Source organism: Hibiscus syriacus, unplaced genomic scaffold (genome assembly GCF_006381635.1).
Source record: "Hibiscus syriacus cultivar Baekdansim isolate YM2019G1 unplaced genomic scaffold, ASM638163v2 tig00111208_pilon, whole genome shotgun sequence".
Classification (NCBI taxonomy): domain Eukaryota; kingdom Viridiplantae; phylum Streptophyta; class Magnoliopsida; order Malvales; family Malvaceae; genus Hibiscus; species Hibiscus syriacus.
The window spans coordinates 640,561-657,876 of NW_024063020.1; the positions used below are offsets into that span (position 1 = coordinate 640,561).

At 33.1% G+C, this 17,316-nt stretch overlaps 3 protein-coding genes across 3 annotated transcripts; all 3 read right to left on the minus strand.

Annotated features, from left to right (window-relative positions):
• Positions 1-5,752: 5,752 nt before the first annotated feature.
• Positions 5,753-9,139, minus strand: LOC120155774 (novel plant SNARE 13-like). The gene is given in 11 exon segments (XM_039167238.1): positions 5,753-6,139; positions 6,721-6,795; positions 6,883-6,975; positions 7,058-7,114; positions 7,203-7,282; positions 7,730-7,827; positions 8,066-8,103; positions 8,306-8,363; positions 8,365-8,397; positions 8,488-8,580; positions 8,783-9,139. Coding segments are annotated over 11 exon segments (801 nt in total). The 5' UTR covers positions 8,863-9,139; the 3' UTR covers positions 5,753-6,043.
• A 2,886-nt stretch (positions 9,140-12,025) lies between these two features.
• On the minus strand, positions 12,026-12,984 carry LOC120155889 (rRNA-processing protein fcf2-like). The gene is made up of 3 exons (XM_039167355.1): positions 12,862-12,984; positions 12,653-12,768; positions 12,026-12,439 (listed from the first exon to the last, which is right to left on the minus strand). Exons 1-3 carry the CDS (start codon positions 12,982-12,984, stop codon positions 12,331-12,333), a joined length of 348 nt encoding a protein of 115 aa, XP_039023286.1. The 3' UTR covers positions 12,026-12,330.
• A 2,824-nt stretch (positions 12,985-15,808) lies between these two features.
• Positions 15,809-16,874, minus strand: LOC120155775. The gene has a single exon (XM_039167239.1). It carries the CDS (start codon positions 16,683-16,685, stop codon positions 15,981-15,983), a length of 705 nt encoding a protein of 234 aa, XP_039023170.1. The 5' UTR covers positions 16,686-16,874; the 3' UTR covers positions 15,809-15,980.
• Between the last annotated feature and the right edge of the window lie 442 nt (positions 16,875-17,316).

Here is a 17,316-nt window from a genome sequence, read left to right on the forward strand (position 1 = left end):
TTCCCAATCTCAGAGCCAATTTCAACTTCACAACGAAGGATTGGACTCCAGACAATGCAAGTTCAACTTCACGACGAAGGGACCGCTGCTTGTCAACAACAACTTTCCAATCTCAGAGCCAATTTCAACTTCACAACGGAGGATATTGGACTCCAGACAACGCAAGTTCAACTTCACGACGAAGGGACCGCTGCTTGTCAACAAAATTTCATTCAGAGCCAATTTCAACTTCACAACGAAGGATATTGGACTCCAGACAATGCAAGTTCAACTTCACGACGAAGGGACCGCTGTTTGTCAACAACAACTTCCCAATCCCAGAGCCAATTTCAACTTCACAACGAAAGATATTGGACTCCAGACAACGCAAGTTCAACTTCACGACGAATGGACCGCTGCTTGTCAACAAAATTTCATTCAGATTCAATTTCAACTTCACAACGAAGGATATTGGACTCGAGACAACACAAGTTCAACTTCACAACGAAGGGACGGCTGGTTGTCACAAACAATTTCCCGGTTCCAGAGCCAATTTCAACTTCACGACGGAGGATATTGGACTTGGAACAATGCTACTTACTTGGATTTCAACTTCACGACGAAGGATATCCAACTCAAAGAAAGATTATCTACCATCAAATTGTCGAGTTCGACTCCATTCAGCTCGATGACACATCAATCACACTACTTTCCGATTGCAGTCGAGGTTTTCAAGTCGAGAAGAGGACATGGGTTAGCCGTGCCTTAGTGACAAGCAACCATTTTCAAACAGCATAGCTTAAGTCAAGAAAAAGCTATCTGTCAATGAAGATTTCTGAGTTCGATTCCGATCCAAGGTCTTTAAACCGAGAAGAAGACCGAAGGGCAACGAGAAGCCACGTTCTGATTCAAATTCCGAACTACGGCTTCAATTTCATATCATTCCAAGATGAACTCGGCTTCACGACGGAGAAGTCATCCGTAACTCAATTCGACAGGGAGTTATTGAAACATCAGAGTCAATTTTCAACTCCACCGAATGAAAAGTGTGTCTTTTAATCTTTGCCCTATACCCGTTACACGACTATGGGCAAAGAGGGGCAGCTGTCAACACACCTTTTCGTCCTACTAGAATTCAAACTCCTAAAGATAGGATAGAATTTTGCTAGGATTCAAAAAATATGATAGAGTTCTACTATGATTTAAACTCCTAAAGATAGGATCCACAAGCACTATAAATAGCCATTGTAACTCACTATTGTAAGACACGATTTATACACAAAACATAGAGGAAAGCACGGGAAGATACAAAGGCAAAGCTATTGTAAAGGATTCGAAAAGGAAATAAAAGGTAGTATTTTCTTTTTTCTTTCTTTGCATGTGCACGTTATTTTTTTGAGATTTGGTTCGAATAACCCAAAACGTGGGTTGCGCCGATGACCAAAATGGGTGGGGTTTCGAAGTTTCGAACCTAGATCTACCTCGAGGCTTATTTTTAAAAACCGGTTTGATTTTCGGTTAAAGGAGGGAAAGAGCTTTTTAAAAATCTATATAGTCCCTTTATTTATTATGGATATTTTATTCATTTATTTTTTATTCATGTATTATTATTATATGTATATATATAAATTATTTTCATTTGATTTTTTACTATATTTTATTATTATTATTATATATATATTCTTTAATATTTTACTTATAAGTCTAATATTACTATATATATTAAATTATCTTTATCTAGTCGTATATATTTTTATACTTTTAATAGTTTATTTATATACATATTATTAAATATATATTCTTAATTATTTTTATTTGATTATTTCTTTATTTATGTAATATATCTTATAACTTTATATATTTATATTATTTTTTTATTATTTCGTTTTTTTTATTCATTATTATTATATTATTTTTTTTAAAAAAACCTTGTGTCTTTATCATTATCATTATTAAACATTATATTATATACTACTAACCTAGAGGGCCCATTTTTTGTCTTATTATTATTTAGAGCCCCCCATTTTCGGTGAATTGGGAGGGTAGTTTTTCTATTTTTAAGTATTTGGTGTACATATAGCTTATTTATTTTATTAATACTTTGATATATATATATTTTTTTTTCCTTTTTTCAAATATTACTATATATAATTATTACTTTACTATTTTTTCTTATCTTACTTACTTATTTTATTTATTTTATTTTTCCCTTGTATCTTATTTGTTTTCTTTACCTTGTTATCTAACACATTTCTCGATTTTTTTTCAAATCAATCAAGGGTAAGTAATTAGGATCGAAACTTTACCTTTTAATTTAACTTGTTATTTTTCTTAATTAAGACAACTGGAAATTACGTAGTACCGAAAGGGCGGTTCAAGGGTGCTAATCCTTCCTTGACCGTAACCGACTCCCGAACCCGACATATTTCTGGTAAGACGCAGATCAGGTAAGAAATAGGGTATCCGATCAACCCATTTATTTTTAAATAAATGATCGGTGGCGACTCCAATCCACATTTTTCAAGTCGAAGCCCAATTCCGGGGCCCAACCGAAAGACGGTTGCGACACCTGTGACGACTATTAAATTTTGTCGTTAAGGACACATGTCACCTTAATAAAAATTTTTAAAAAAATTAAACATATTATTATATTTATAAAAAAAACTCTAATTTTTCTAAAATTACAAAAAAGCTCAAAATCCCTAAAATCATCCCTAAATCCCTAACTTTAACCCTAATTTCTCCCTTTCCGGCCACGGCAACCGTTGTCGTCGTCGTCCTTGCCCATGTCATCGTGGTTGTCTTCAGAGTCGTTGGGTAGCTTTAATTTTGCGATTTTGGTATATTTTCACTGGGTTTAAATCATCGATTAGGGTTTTTTTGGGTGGTTGTGTCATCGGTGGTAGTTTGGTTGGGTGGAGGTTCGTAAACGTCAACGACAGCGAACGGGGTGGCCGGCGTGAGTATAGGAATTGGAATAAAGCTTTTCAAAGTTTGGGTTTTAAAGTTTTTCCAAAGTTTTGGGTTTTTTAAAATAAGATTATATTTTAAAGTTTTTTTTCTAATTTAAATAAAAATTTTCAAAAGTACAAAATCGTGACACGTGTCGCTTAACGGATTTTTTTAATGGTCGTTACGTCTCGTGCACTTAAAGTGGTAACGTTTGTAACGTTAGGCACCCACGTGATTCGAAAAAAAAGCATGGGTGTCTATTTGAGAAAACAATATAGTCTGGACACTTATTTTATAATTAAGCCCAAAAAAATTACAAAGTTGTCATCATGAAGGCAACAACAAGTCAAGGAAAGTCTAGAGGGCACATAACCTTAGCTGTTGCCATTAAGTTTTAACAACAACAACATTTTATATTAGTGTTAAAACAAGTGTATTACATGGGGGGAGATTCATAATCAAGGAGTTTTAGGTATACAAGTTGACATTTGACCTACCTTAGCTACAGCACTTGATTTATTTAAAGGCTTCATGAGGATGGAAGTCAATGATTCAATAAATTTGAGGGTCTTAAATATTAATTATGGAGGAATCTAATATAGGGATGGAAATTTGATCCAAAAGAGTGAAAAAAAAGAAAAGAAATTGAATTAGTCAAAGTTTATGAGTATAGTTTTATCATCCAAATTTTATTTGAAAATTTTTCAAATGAATTTATGAAATTTTAGTCTAACCAATTTTTTTTGTTAAAATTTAAATATAATAATTTATAATATTATGATATTGGTTAGTTCTGATTTTTTTATTAAGGTTAGTTATGATTAAATGAATTTCTTTGTATATATATATACGAGTTAGAGTCCGCATGCACTATGTAAAACTAATAAGTTTTACACTAATTTCTTTAACTAACAGTAAAATAATATTTTTTTCTTTTTAGGGTTTAGGGTTTAAATTTTAATATTTAGGGTTAGGGTTTGAGATAACTGTTTTATGTCTTTGGATTTTTGGATTTGGAGTTTAAGAGTTGAGATTGAGATAAAAAGAGAGATTGTTTACTATGAACTTAAAAGATATTTACTTCTTAGTTATAAATTTTAATTAAATATAAGTTATTTATTTATTTAAATATAATGGTTATAAATTAGTGTAAAGCTTATTAGTTTTACGTAGTGTAAGCTGATCATGTGTATATATATATATTCTTTTTCACATGTGTAATATTTATAATGTTATTTAATAAATCAAATATCATGTAAAACTATATAATATATGTATAATGCCAGTTTTTAAAAAATAGATTTCGAGGAAGAAAAAAATTGACGGGAGTATAAAAGAGTCAAAGATTTATGAGAATAAAAAATTTGCAACGAGATGTGATCGAAAGATTAAATTGAATAAACTATAAATTAAGAGATAAAATTTCAAAAAGGAGAGATCTTATTGCCAAAAAATGATATTGAAGTTACACATGTCCTTTTATAGTGGTTGAGAACATGTGGTTTGAATTTGAACAGAATAGGCTTAAAATATAAAAAATTAAACGAAGAAATAAGAAAAAAAATTCATAAAACAATCGAATTATTTAGTTAAAGATAAAAAATTCATAGTTTAAATTTAAACTTTTATCATATATCCAGTTTAGTCCCTCCATTCATCAATATTTAAATTGTAAAAAAGAAGAAGGAAAAGGAGACATGAATAAACGAGCTTATTCATGAAAGTAAATGAATGAATCAATAAACAAGCTCATAAACGAACTTGTTCGTGAATATAAACAAACTGAACACACATTTATTCGTGTTCGTTTGTTTATTGAATGAACATAAAAAAAAATATTCATACTCACTTATTTAACTTAATAAACGGACATTATACAATTCCCCAAATGCTCTGTTTTTTTACACCTTTAAAAGATGACATTTACGACACAATTTTGCAAAATACATCAAATCCTAAAATCCAAGATACAAATGCAGGTAGAGGTGATCGATCGAGTCAAACAATTTCAAACTATTCAAGTTGACGATCTTATTTTACAACTCATAGTTGACTTGAAAATGTTTCGAGTCAAGTTTATAAAATTCGAATCGAGTTAAGTCAAATTTTCAAGTTTTTGAAATTTAATTGTAAATGTTTAAAATATTATGATATTATTTGATTTAAATTTAAAAGATTTTTTAAAACCATATACAATACACACATTTCTTCATTTTTTTTCATATGTAGGATACATATATCGTATAAATTCGAGGGCCTCAACTCCAACTTAAAAATCAATTCAATGATTACTAAAAATTTTGAGTTATTCGAATTACTATTCGAGTTATTTGAGATATATTTTACAATTCGATTTGAACTTGAAATTTTTTCAAGTCAAGATTATGAAATTACAACTCGAAGTCAATTTAAGTCGAGTTTTCTCGAGTTGAAAAAATCGATTTTTGCTCACCCTAAATACAGGTCACCATTTTTTCTACACTAAACGGGTCGCACCAGGAACTTTAGATCACATTCTCTAACCTGTGTCGAGAATCATCAGCCAACGCAAGCATATGCTTCTCATTTATCACTTTCTAGTGATGTACAAACTCTAAACTGATTTATCACTTCAAAAGTAATGTACAAACTCTAACCTGCGTTTAAGAATCATCAACTAATGCAAGCATATGCTTCTCATTTTTCACTTTTTGAGTGACGTGGCATCTTACTTCGGTCCATTATGGTCGAATGCGGATCGGATGAACGTGTCACGTCACTTAAAAATGTTTAAGATACAACTAATATCATTAAGTTGAACGGTATATCTCTTCCAAGGACATGAACAATTATGTGGAATTCACTTCAGAGATGGTTTCTTAATTTCTAGCCCTACAAACAATCTTCAAAGTTAAATCTTTCGAATAATTCAACAACTGCTCCCATCAAATTTACACAAGACAACAAACATCACGAACCGAATATGCACATCTCAGGCAAGAATCGAATATATAAAATATAGAAGCGAAAAAAGTATTAGACCCCTCAACCACCAACTTTCCAATACTCCCACCCTAATCCATTCAAAAGCATAAGCAGAACCAACCATTCACTTATTTGAAATGATCACCTTTTATTGTGGGTCCCTTAGATATAACAATCTCCTTGACGGTGCTGGAGGCGCCAATCCCGGAATGTCTCTGATATCTTTGTTGTTCGGGTTCACAATCTGAAATTTCCACATTGCAATTAGAATATGGAACTTTTGCATAGTGCAAAGGCAATCATTGTTAAGAAAGTGTGTGAATCTATCTCTTAGGGTGTGTTTAGCATTGCTTTTCACTGTCCGAAAGAAATTTTTCCGACAGCAAAAGCAATGGTGAGCAAGACCTTTTGCCATCTAAATGACTTCCTTAAAGAGGCATTGAAGACGAATCACGAGAATGATTGCGAGGTACTTTTCAAAAGCATTTTTCAGCTGCAACAACAACGCTAAACAAGCCTTTACTGTCCTTAAAATAACACTGTTACTAAGTGGCTAAGTTAGCTGCAAGTATTTAATGGTAACCAGTAGTGACAAACATTTGTCACATTCAACACTTCCTTTCATCTTGTCATAATTGCACAACCAATATGATAGAGCAGTTTATCGTGTTTAGGGCAAACGACACTGATGGCCAACTCCTGACAAATATCTCTACAAGCGCTTAATTTTCAAAATACACACCAAAACATACCTCACTTTTCCACCGTAATAAGTAAGAAAGTTTAACAGGCTAACAAAATGAAATCAATAAGGGAAAAGAATACCTTCACAACTATGATAGCTATAACGCCACATACGATAAGAAAAAGAAATAGCATGATGCATTTATCAGTGGCCACCTGCAGGAAGAAGATATTTAATATGACATAGAGAAAAATAGTCAAATTGAACCAAGGTTGCATCTAGAGTTCTAAAATTCAACTGACCTGCCTACCGATCTCCTTTACCAGCTGGGATGCCTTCTTAATAGAAAACTGGATAGTATCCAGCTCATTTACAATTCGTCCCATTTGATCAGTCTGTATAACTTTCTATCAGTATATGCATGCGCCACAACAGCTTGAAGAAAAATAATAATAAAGACCGCTTAATCTGACTTACTTGGCCTTTTAGATTACTAGCAGTTTGGGTTCCTACTTCAATTGTTTGTTCGACAACCTGTGAATCTAAAAGTTAAGAAAAGAAAAAAGATGGCAACAACTAAGCTGAGGGCCGCACTAGGGAACAAAAAGATGTTTCTGTTTACCTTTTTTGTGCGATCAATGGCCTGATCAGTCTCATCCATTGTTTTCATCCCATGATCAACAAGCTCTTGATTTGACATTGCTGAGAGAAAATCAAGCAGCAGTAAGATGGTTTGATAAAAAAAAAACAGGTAACCTCTATGCTCTATTCTTTTGTTATAAGTTCATAATTTTCAGTCAAGATCATGAATTCAACTGATTTTCCTGTGGCATACAAAGTCGTGAATGCTTAGTAGCTTTGTTTCCGAACTGTCCAACATTCTAAGAAGACATCACACTTGGTCTCTAGGTAATATTTGAATAAAAATGCATATAGCATGACAAAATTCAAAACCAACTAAATCACCAAAATCATAATTGATAAGAGATTCCGGGGTATTAGAATGTATTTACATATATCAAATTAAAAGAAAACCCAATAGCAGGTAATAAAAACATACCCATCATTTTCATAACACGTATTTGATCCCAAGTACATGTTCTAACTAAATCAAAACACAATGGAGGGTTACAAGAAGTATGATCTTACATGATGCCACTTTAACATTTTCATCGGCTGTAGGTTCACCGACTCCAGCTCCCATATCAAAGAGTTCAATTTTCTTGTTACCAAGGGTATTCATGTATCTGCAGTTACACGCATAATGACATGAAAACTACAGGGAAAAAAGGCAAGTCTCATTGGATATTATGGGCTGAATTATACTACTCAAAAATTGGTTTCAACCTACATTACGAAGGCCAAGTTTCAGACTTGGCTAAATCCCAAACTTGACTACTCAACTGACATACTGTAAATAAAAAAACTAACTTCAGATGACAAAACTAAAATCCTCACTGTTCCCTTTACAATAGGCAAACTTACGTTTTCCTCAATGCTACATACGAATTCAGTTCTTTGATCTGCAAAAAGAAAAGATAAAAAAGAAAGCATATTAGGGAGATAATTCCACAATAAACCAATATGACTGATATTTCATTTCATCAATTAAAACCTTTTATAACGTAAAATCATTTGATTACACCCAAGCTACCAGAACACTCTATCATGAGAACCCTTTTTATGCCAATAATAAGGAAATTGGAGGTTCAAAAACGAACTAACCATAGACTGCTTCTCATCATTGAGTTGCTTGTTCACTTCAGCAGGATTTTTGCTTTCCGTCTTTAATTTCACGATCAAATTCCTTGATTAATCTGCAAACAATTCATGGAAGATAGGGATTAAAAAAAAGGAAAAAAAATGAGAAGAAATTAAATATCTCATATACTAAAAATACGGCACACCTTTTACATTCCCTCATCTTGCCAGTAAGCTCTTCCAGCTGTTTGCTTTGCCTATTTGAATCTTTCATCTTATCCAGCCTTTGAAACCCATTTCTGAAAAGCATTACATCATAGTTTAAAAAAAACAGTCATCAGATTTAGAAGCCTGAAGGACGAGTCAAAACAGCAAAGTTGAAATCCAGTCCAAACAAGAATACTAAAGCCAAAACACATGTATGTTGAGAAAGAGAGGTGATTGCAGATTAAAACACAAGGCCTAAATCGCTGAGTAGTAAACAAGTCGAAGAGGACATACGACAGAGCACGGAAAAGATCGCGGATTTCGCCATGGATCTGCTCCAACTGAGGACTCATCTGCAACTCCGTGGTGGCCATGAAGTCAGCCGATTCTTCAATTTCGATTTCCCAGAAGTATATAAGTTCTCCTCATTCAAATCTCAACAGTACAGAATTCAAAAAAGAAAAAACCCTAACCGCCACTACTCTCAAGCAGGGATTCCCCCCCCCCAAATATACTAAAATTAGAAAAGGAGAAATTCCGAAGGATAATGAATTTCAAATTTGTTACAGAGAGAGAGAGAGAGAGAGAGCAAAAGTTAGGAGCAAAGCAACAAAGCCTGCTTGGAATGAAACGGTCACAGATGAGAGAAGGATAGAATCGCTGTCGTTCTGTATGTCTTTTATTATTAGTAGGCTTAATATCAAAATAACTATAGCTGCGTATATTATTTTTTAATCTATCCAGATGATTAATATTATAAATGTTATTATTTTAAGTATTTAAACGGTTAGTAATATTAATTTTTTTTATTAAATTAAACGTGTCACAATCTGTTAATTTAAAAAAAAATTAAAAAAATTTATAATTATAATATTTTTTTAAAAAAGAACATAAACATTTTGAAATAGCCACAAAACTTTGAAAACATTCATTTCAATTCTTAAACCCACGTCGGCCGACGCCCTTTGTCGTCGACAAAGTTTCACCCGACCTCATCTTCCCCCGACGCCCAAACCCCCATGAAATCGTGATCGATCGATGACGGATCAATATTTTATACCTTGCGAACACTAGGATGAAAATCCTGATCCCACGCGATCGGCCAATCGACGACAACTACGACAATGTATAATTACGATGATGGAAAGGACTACGTTGGTAGTGGTGATCGTGGCTAAAAAGGGGGTGACGACGGTAGATTAAGGATATGATTTGGGGATTTTAGGTATTTTGGGGCATTTTTATAATTTAAGAGAAATTAAGTTTTTTTATAAATATAATAATATTTTTTAAAAAATAAATTTTCAAAATACTATATTGTGACACATGCTATTTAAAGGGGAAAATTAACACCGTTGACGGGCTGAACAACTAAAATAATAACGTTTGTAATGCTAGACACCTGGATTGATCAAAAAATAATTTATACACCTATTCCAGAATTGAAGTATAATTTAGGCACTTATTTTAGTATTAAGTCTTATTATTATTATTTGTTAATTTAATATCATATAGAAAAGGAAATTCTTTCATATATTATTGAACTTTGTTGGCTGACTCGTTTATATTATTGAACTTTTAATTTTACCAATTATAATATTGAACTTTAGTTTTATATTCAATTATATCACTCCATTGTTAAGTTAATAACGAGACGATGACATGATTATTGATTATTAACGTGGTTTACCACAATAAAACAACATCGTTTTGAATAAATTAAGTCATTTGATCAATTTTGATTGTTTTGTCGTAATAATTTTTATGATACATTATGATTCTATTACATGAATTTTTTTAAAAAAATATAAAAATTATAATATAATTTTAAAATTATAATAAAAAATAATATATATTTTTTTAAATGTCGCTTGACAACATCATAATATTACATGTGACACCAACTGATAATAATTTAATAAATTATTAACTTTAATAATCAAATAGATGAATTGATAAAATTTCAACGTATAAGAATTTAATTAGATAAAAAATTAAAAATTTAATTAATTTTTATCTTTCATAAGTTCAAAAACTTATATTTCCATATAAAATATTTGTATTTACTTTTATTTATTAAAATATGTAGCTACAGTATAATATAGTGCTATGTATCATGTATATGTACATGCATTTTGAATATTTTTCCGAGTAATATAGGGTAAGTACAATTGTAAGATAATATTTATTTATAGATAACTTTTAACCTTTTGAGATTGAATACTCACACTTATCGTTTATGGTATTCGAATTTGAATCTTCAAGTAATAATAACGATTACTGCGAAGACCATACGATTCGTGCATGTGAATATAAATACACACATTAGTAGGTAGGTATGGCAATGTATGTTATTAAGAGTCGCAGAAAACTCTTATTTATTACACTTTTATCATTTCAACCCCAACACATAAAATTACTTATAAATCAACTCAAATCTATAACCCACTAATATTTATTTATTATTACAAGTCCATACTAGGGCTGTAAATGAGACGAGACATATCGCGAGTTATTCGAGATCGACTCGATCAAGGCTCGATAAGTACTCGGATCGAATGGACTCGACTCGAGCTCGAGCTCGACTTGAGTTCTTAACGAGCTGAAACGAGCTACTCGATATTCGACTCGAAAAGCTTGTGAGCAGCTCGAAAATATAATATATTAAGATTTTATTTTTAAAAAATAAATTAATAATAATATTAATATTTATGTATTGATTTTTCTATAAAAAAATACAGTAAGATTTCATGTATTTAAGGTTCGAGTTTGAGTTTGAGGCTTTAATCGAGTTAAGTTTAAGAATTTTTTTTTTCATTTCGAACATTTTCGAGCTGCTCACGAGCTTCAGTTCAGGATTTCGAGTTCGAGTCGAGCTTGAAAATTTTAAGCTCGTGAGTTTTCGAGTCGAGTTCAATTTCAGAGTTTTCGAGTCGAGTCGAGCTCAGCAATACTCGAGCTCGACTCGGCTCGTTTACACCCCTAGTCCATACCTTCTTTCACTGTTTACATATTTTTATTGAAAAAATTATTGTTTTCATATAATATTTTTATATTATTTTAATTAATTAATTTAATAATATGTATATATATAATTAATTTTAAAACAGTAAAATATTATATTTAATAAATTTTATTAAATATAAAAGTTAATTTTTATAATAAAGTTAATTTTTATAATAATTTAGAGTTATATGAAAATTTTAAATTGATAATAAAACAAATTTATATCATTTAAAAATAAATAAAATAATGGTTTTAAATATTAAAATAATTGTTACTCTCTAGGAAATTCAAGTTTGTGCATTCATGTTTGCCCTACAAAGTATTTATGTGTTGCCAAAGTATTAGTTCGATTTATATCATATAATACAAACGCCTTACGCCTAGGGTCCAGGGACCTCTTGTGCCCTTAAAAACCAAACTGCAAAGCTGATTGAACGTTCATTGTCAAATAATTGAGAGTACTTAAGACGGATACTATAATATCGGATCCGGATAATATAAGCATTGTACTAAATTGTTAAAAAAATTCAAAGATGCAAACACTTGTTCTCTAATTGCAGAAACTGCTGGTAACTAGTAAACTAGATTCCCAGAACCCCTTGGCATTTTTGTCTAAATAGGCTCACCACTATCGATCAAAATGCTAAAATATCCAGAATCAAGAATCAATAATGGGGTATATCCCAAGGAGGACCATAGTTTTAACCTGAAGAAAGCCATTGATATTACCTTAAAACAACTCCACTGTTCAACTTGTTTCTTGGGACATTTGGCACACAAAATTCCCTTCTAGTAATAGGGTCAAAATTTCAGACAGCATATAGCATGGAAAGAAGTTAATGCCTTCGCTGCTTCGCCCGCTTGTACGTTTGACATCCTTTTATCTTCCGTTTCTCATTACCGGTTGGTCGATTACGTTCTTCAATCTCCCGAACCTTACGCTTCCTGTAAGAAGTTTGACAGACAATGATCAACAGTGTGCGAAAGCATTATTGCCAAAGGAATAATGAAAGTAATAAACTGATGCTCGAACTTAAGTTACAGGTTTAATCAATATATTCTAATCTGATCACTTTTAGTTCTTGTACATTTCAAAATTTGAAGTTTCGGTCCTAAATCAAACAATAAATCCACAAACTTACAAAACAAATATCTCACCTGTATTGCCTAACAACTGGATCAGAAAGCAGCTCATCTGCTAGGGTTGCCTTCCTCTCACTCTTTGTCATTCTACCTGAGTAGTAATCTGTCACGGATTCTACTACAGTTCCAACCTGCTTGCATGTCAAAAGAGAAATATATCAGACCATGATGAACGTAATTTTTTTTAAAAAAAAAAATGCACTATGCTGTGGTAGTGAACTTGCCTGGAAGTACTTGGGAAGTGCTTTGGATTTTGAATCCTTTTTATAGTGTCTATTGGGATCAGTGGCACCCCTCAACTGTATCACAAAGAAACCCAAGTAGCCAATGTCAAGAATTGGGTCCATGGGCAGGTAAGAAAAAGACAAAAAATATGACTTTAATAAAATCTAAAGATGTAATATGTCATTAATTATTTTTATTAAAGTTAGTCGATTAAAATTATTATATGACACGTTTTGATTGGAAACTTTTTTTTAATGAGGTAAGAAAAAGACAAAAAAAATATGACTTTAAATAATTTAAGGAGTTAAACATCTAAAAAATAATTTATAGGGTAAAACGAAAAAAAATAAAATCAAAAGGTACGTGACCTGTACTTTTCTAAGAAAATTAATGTCTTTCGAAATTTTTTTGCACTTAATGTGGTTTTTAAATTAAAAAAAAATTAATATGATCATTTGACTAATAATTTGTCTTTAATAATTACGATACTGACATGACACTTTAAGATATTGACGTGACTGTCCACAGTATTAACATGACTGTCATGGTGACTGGAATTGACTAATTTTATATACCTCAAATCCTAACTAAGAATGACAATTTTATTCGAAATTGACTAATTTCGACGTGACTCGAATTGAATGAATCAGATTTTTTTAAAAAAATTGGGTAGAGTCAAATTTTATAAAGGAATGAGATCAGATCGGGTTAAGGTGGATGATGAAAAAACTCTGACCTGAAGGTAATAATGTAATTTCTTTAAATAAATTTATGAATAAATACTATAGTACCCCTCTATTGTGTTTTAATTAAATCCTTATTTTAACCAGGTCGGGTCAAGTCGAATTGAATTAATACCCTAAAAATTCAGGTCCAGCTGAGTCATGTTCGAATAGAGAGTTTATATTTTTCGGGTCGGGTCAAGTTGACCCAAACCCAATCTAACCATACATGCAACATCCCTAATCCTAACTCAAACCTAAACCCTAACTTATAACCTGAATCTTAATAATTTAAATACAAATCCTAAATCAAAAACCCTAGACTTGAAATCTTAAACTTTAGAATTTTAAATTATAAACTCCAAATATCCGACCTATCAAATTAGATCATGTGAGCAGAATCCAAAATTATGTTCTTTAAATACACATTGATCTCCCAAGATTTTGTAACTAATACATCAAATGAGTACACAAATGCTTCAAAAAAAGGCCACTAGGAACCTCCCAGCATTCTCTTGGGTGAACACTCCAATCACAAATGCTTCATAAAAAGGCAACAAACATGTTTAGTTTGTAGAAATTCTTCAAGCATTCAAAATCAATACAATTGTTGGCACATTGGGGTATAGAACAAATTCATTTTCTTCTCTTCAAGAATGTTGTCAGTAGCCTTGTAAGTGGGAGTGTTCTCAGATATTACCCACAAGAAGAGAGGGAGGGAACAAGATTAGGAGAGCTGGATCATATTCACAGCTCAGGTAGAGAAATAATGAAGAATTTAAGTGAAAGACCAAACTATCTGCATGCACTAATATTTTCCTTCCCCACTTCTGCTACCACGTCCCGAAGAAACAAAGGTCCCTCTCTAACAAAAAATATCGGGTGCAGTAAGACGCATTGTACTTCTACGGAAAGAACAAAAGTTTGAACCTTGAACACAACATTATAGGGAGGGACAACCCCAAATCTCAAACATAGATCGTAAAACGAACATGTAAAATGCAAAATAAACGGGGGTGCCACTGCCAGAGGTAGGCCATCGATGTTCTCCACCCTTTGAAAACATTTGCATTTGCATCACATAATGATATTATATGCACTTTGTTTTTGTATTTTATGCAACTATGTTGTAGTTGTAGTTACCATACAAAGCAAATGCAAATATCACTTCTGAAGGCAAAAATTCATTGAAGCAGTAGCAGCAGAATAAAGAGATACAAGCTAGTCATGAAATGCATCTTGCACATATGCTCCTCAACATCCGAATTCCGAAGCATTTCTCAACACAACTAGGAAGTCCCTTATAGGCTTTAAGTAATAAGTATTGCACCGATCCATGCATGTAACTTTGAAAAGCAAACTAATCTCCACCTAGGCCCCTGTACATGGCGACCCTCATCCTGTGCTCATTATCAGAGATTTTACTAGAGCAACAAAACCAAAGTCCCAAAGATCATTTACTCCATTAGGCAATATATATAATCCTACGGAATCAGCACTACACAGTGACTGATTTGTTCTTCGGCAATTATTGCTAAAAACGACTATCACTATACAAACATTTGTCCATAAAACATTGTGCAACGTTGTATTAAGAATAAGTGACTACACAAAACCTTGCACAAAGAAAAGGAATGGAGAGGAGGAATTCCTCGCCGTCGTTATCTTAAATCTAAACAAACCTAGGAAAAGGCTAAAACCAAACATTCAGATTAGTAGTAGATGCTTCCTAACAAAGCTTGCAAAACAATATACTGCAGTAGAATTACAAAAAAAAAGAAAGAAGCTTTACTATATTCTACAAGTTAACAACCAAAGGTCAAGTCCTGATCAATTAATTCCAGGACTAATATAGCACTTGCATGGTGGGAAGCATAACCTGCTTCACTCTGAAAATACAGCAATAACAGCATCTGAAGTGAGATAAACCCAGATATGCTATCACGATGCATTCATTAACGGACATAATAAGGATGAGAAGTATCTGAAGACAATTTTTGACACTTTTTTGTTGTTGTAATCAGGCATTGTCTAGGCTGAACTACTAGTCAAACAACTCAAATGGCCAGATAAACTTAATTAGCGCAGGGATTAAAAAATTTTGGTTTTGTGAGTATAAGAAGGGTTCAAAATGAAATTAAAGAGGACAAAATAAGCAAGGAAGCAAATGAACATAAACAATGAACTCAAGAAAATACATACAGGGCAGAAGAGAAAGCTACAATTGAATGCAAGAGCTGAGTCCAAATAAACAGGCTATTCACTACAAAGATTTAACATATGGTTCCAGAAACATCAGCCTAAAAAATACCAACAAAAACAAACAGTTTACAGAGATTGTTGGAATCATCAATGGGTCAATTAGGCATACCATGAGTGCTATGTTGACGCTGCAACTAGGGAACAGTAGCAGCAGAAACAGAAAGCGACCAATTATTTCCCTTTTCAGGAATACCAGATGGAAGAGACAAGGAGTTGGTTTTGGCGGCGGCGGCAGATTTGGGAGTGCTTATAAGTGACAACTTATGGTTATCATTGTCCTTACGGACTAACAAGGCGAGTCTCTCGAGAGCCTCTTTGGCTCTCTTCTTCGCCAAAGTAGCTTCTTTGACTCTCCGCTCAGCCTCCAATTTAGCAACGGCGGCAGCTTTGGTCATGGATACGGCGGTGATCTTAGAAGCAGCTAGAAGCGCTTTAGCAGCTTCCTTGTTTATAACCCGCATTTTCGTCGACGTCTTGTCGTCGTTGTTCTCACCGGCGTCGGCGTCGGGGGTAGATCCTTGGGGATTCTCATCAGCGAGACTGAAGAAAGAGAAATTAGGGTTGGAGCAAGAGGGGCAAGTGAAGGATTGGGAGAGAGGTGAGGAAGAAGGGCAAGAGAGGTGTGAAATGGAAGGACATTTGAGGCAGATGAGGCGTTGGTGAGGGGGAGGAGGCTCGTTGAAGACCTCGAGGCAAATGGGGCAGAAAAGACCCTGGTAGTTCTTGAGGACGCAGTTGGTGCAGAGGCGTCGGTAGGTGTCCCTGTGGCGGATGTTGTGGAGGAAGAACCGCTCCGGAGCGCCGCAACCGCCGCATTCGGAGAGCTGATCACGCTTCATGGGTGGCTATGGGAGATTGGAGTAAAGAGTGAAGAGTATGTGCGTTTGGCGAGGGATTTCTCGACTAGGCTAGGCTAGGCTATGGTTAAAGTGGATGGGTGATTTGCATTTGGCTGTCGGAGAAGACCCGACTTGATTGTGTTGTCACTACATAATACAGTGGGGGAGGGGGAAGATGGGGAGAGAGAAACAAAGATGTGCTAAATGCCTAATTGGTAATTAATTTGGTTTGCATATTTTAAGCTTGGCGAATGATTACGCCTTAAAAAAAAAACGTTATCAGTTTTGTTATTATTTAAATAATAAATTTGATAAAAAATAACTAAAAATATTATTAAGCACTAAAAATAATCTATTTTTTTATTATTAGACGTTTTAATTGGATTTTCAAAAAATGACCAAATATATTATTAGACGCTAAAAAATGATCAAAAACATTACTAGACGCTAAAAAATAATCAAAAATATTAAAAAAATATCGCACTGTAGAACTGCCCTTTAAGCTTATTTGTTTGATTTTGGTAAAAGAAAAAATATATATCATCTGGTAATGGAAATAAAGGCCCCCAATAGTCTTACGATTAGAATACAATAGATTTGATACGGAAAAGAATAGTCATGGATTGAGTCA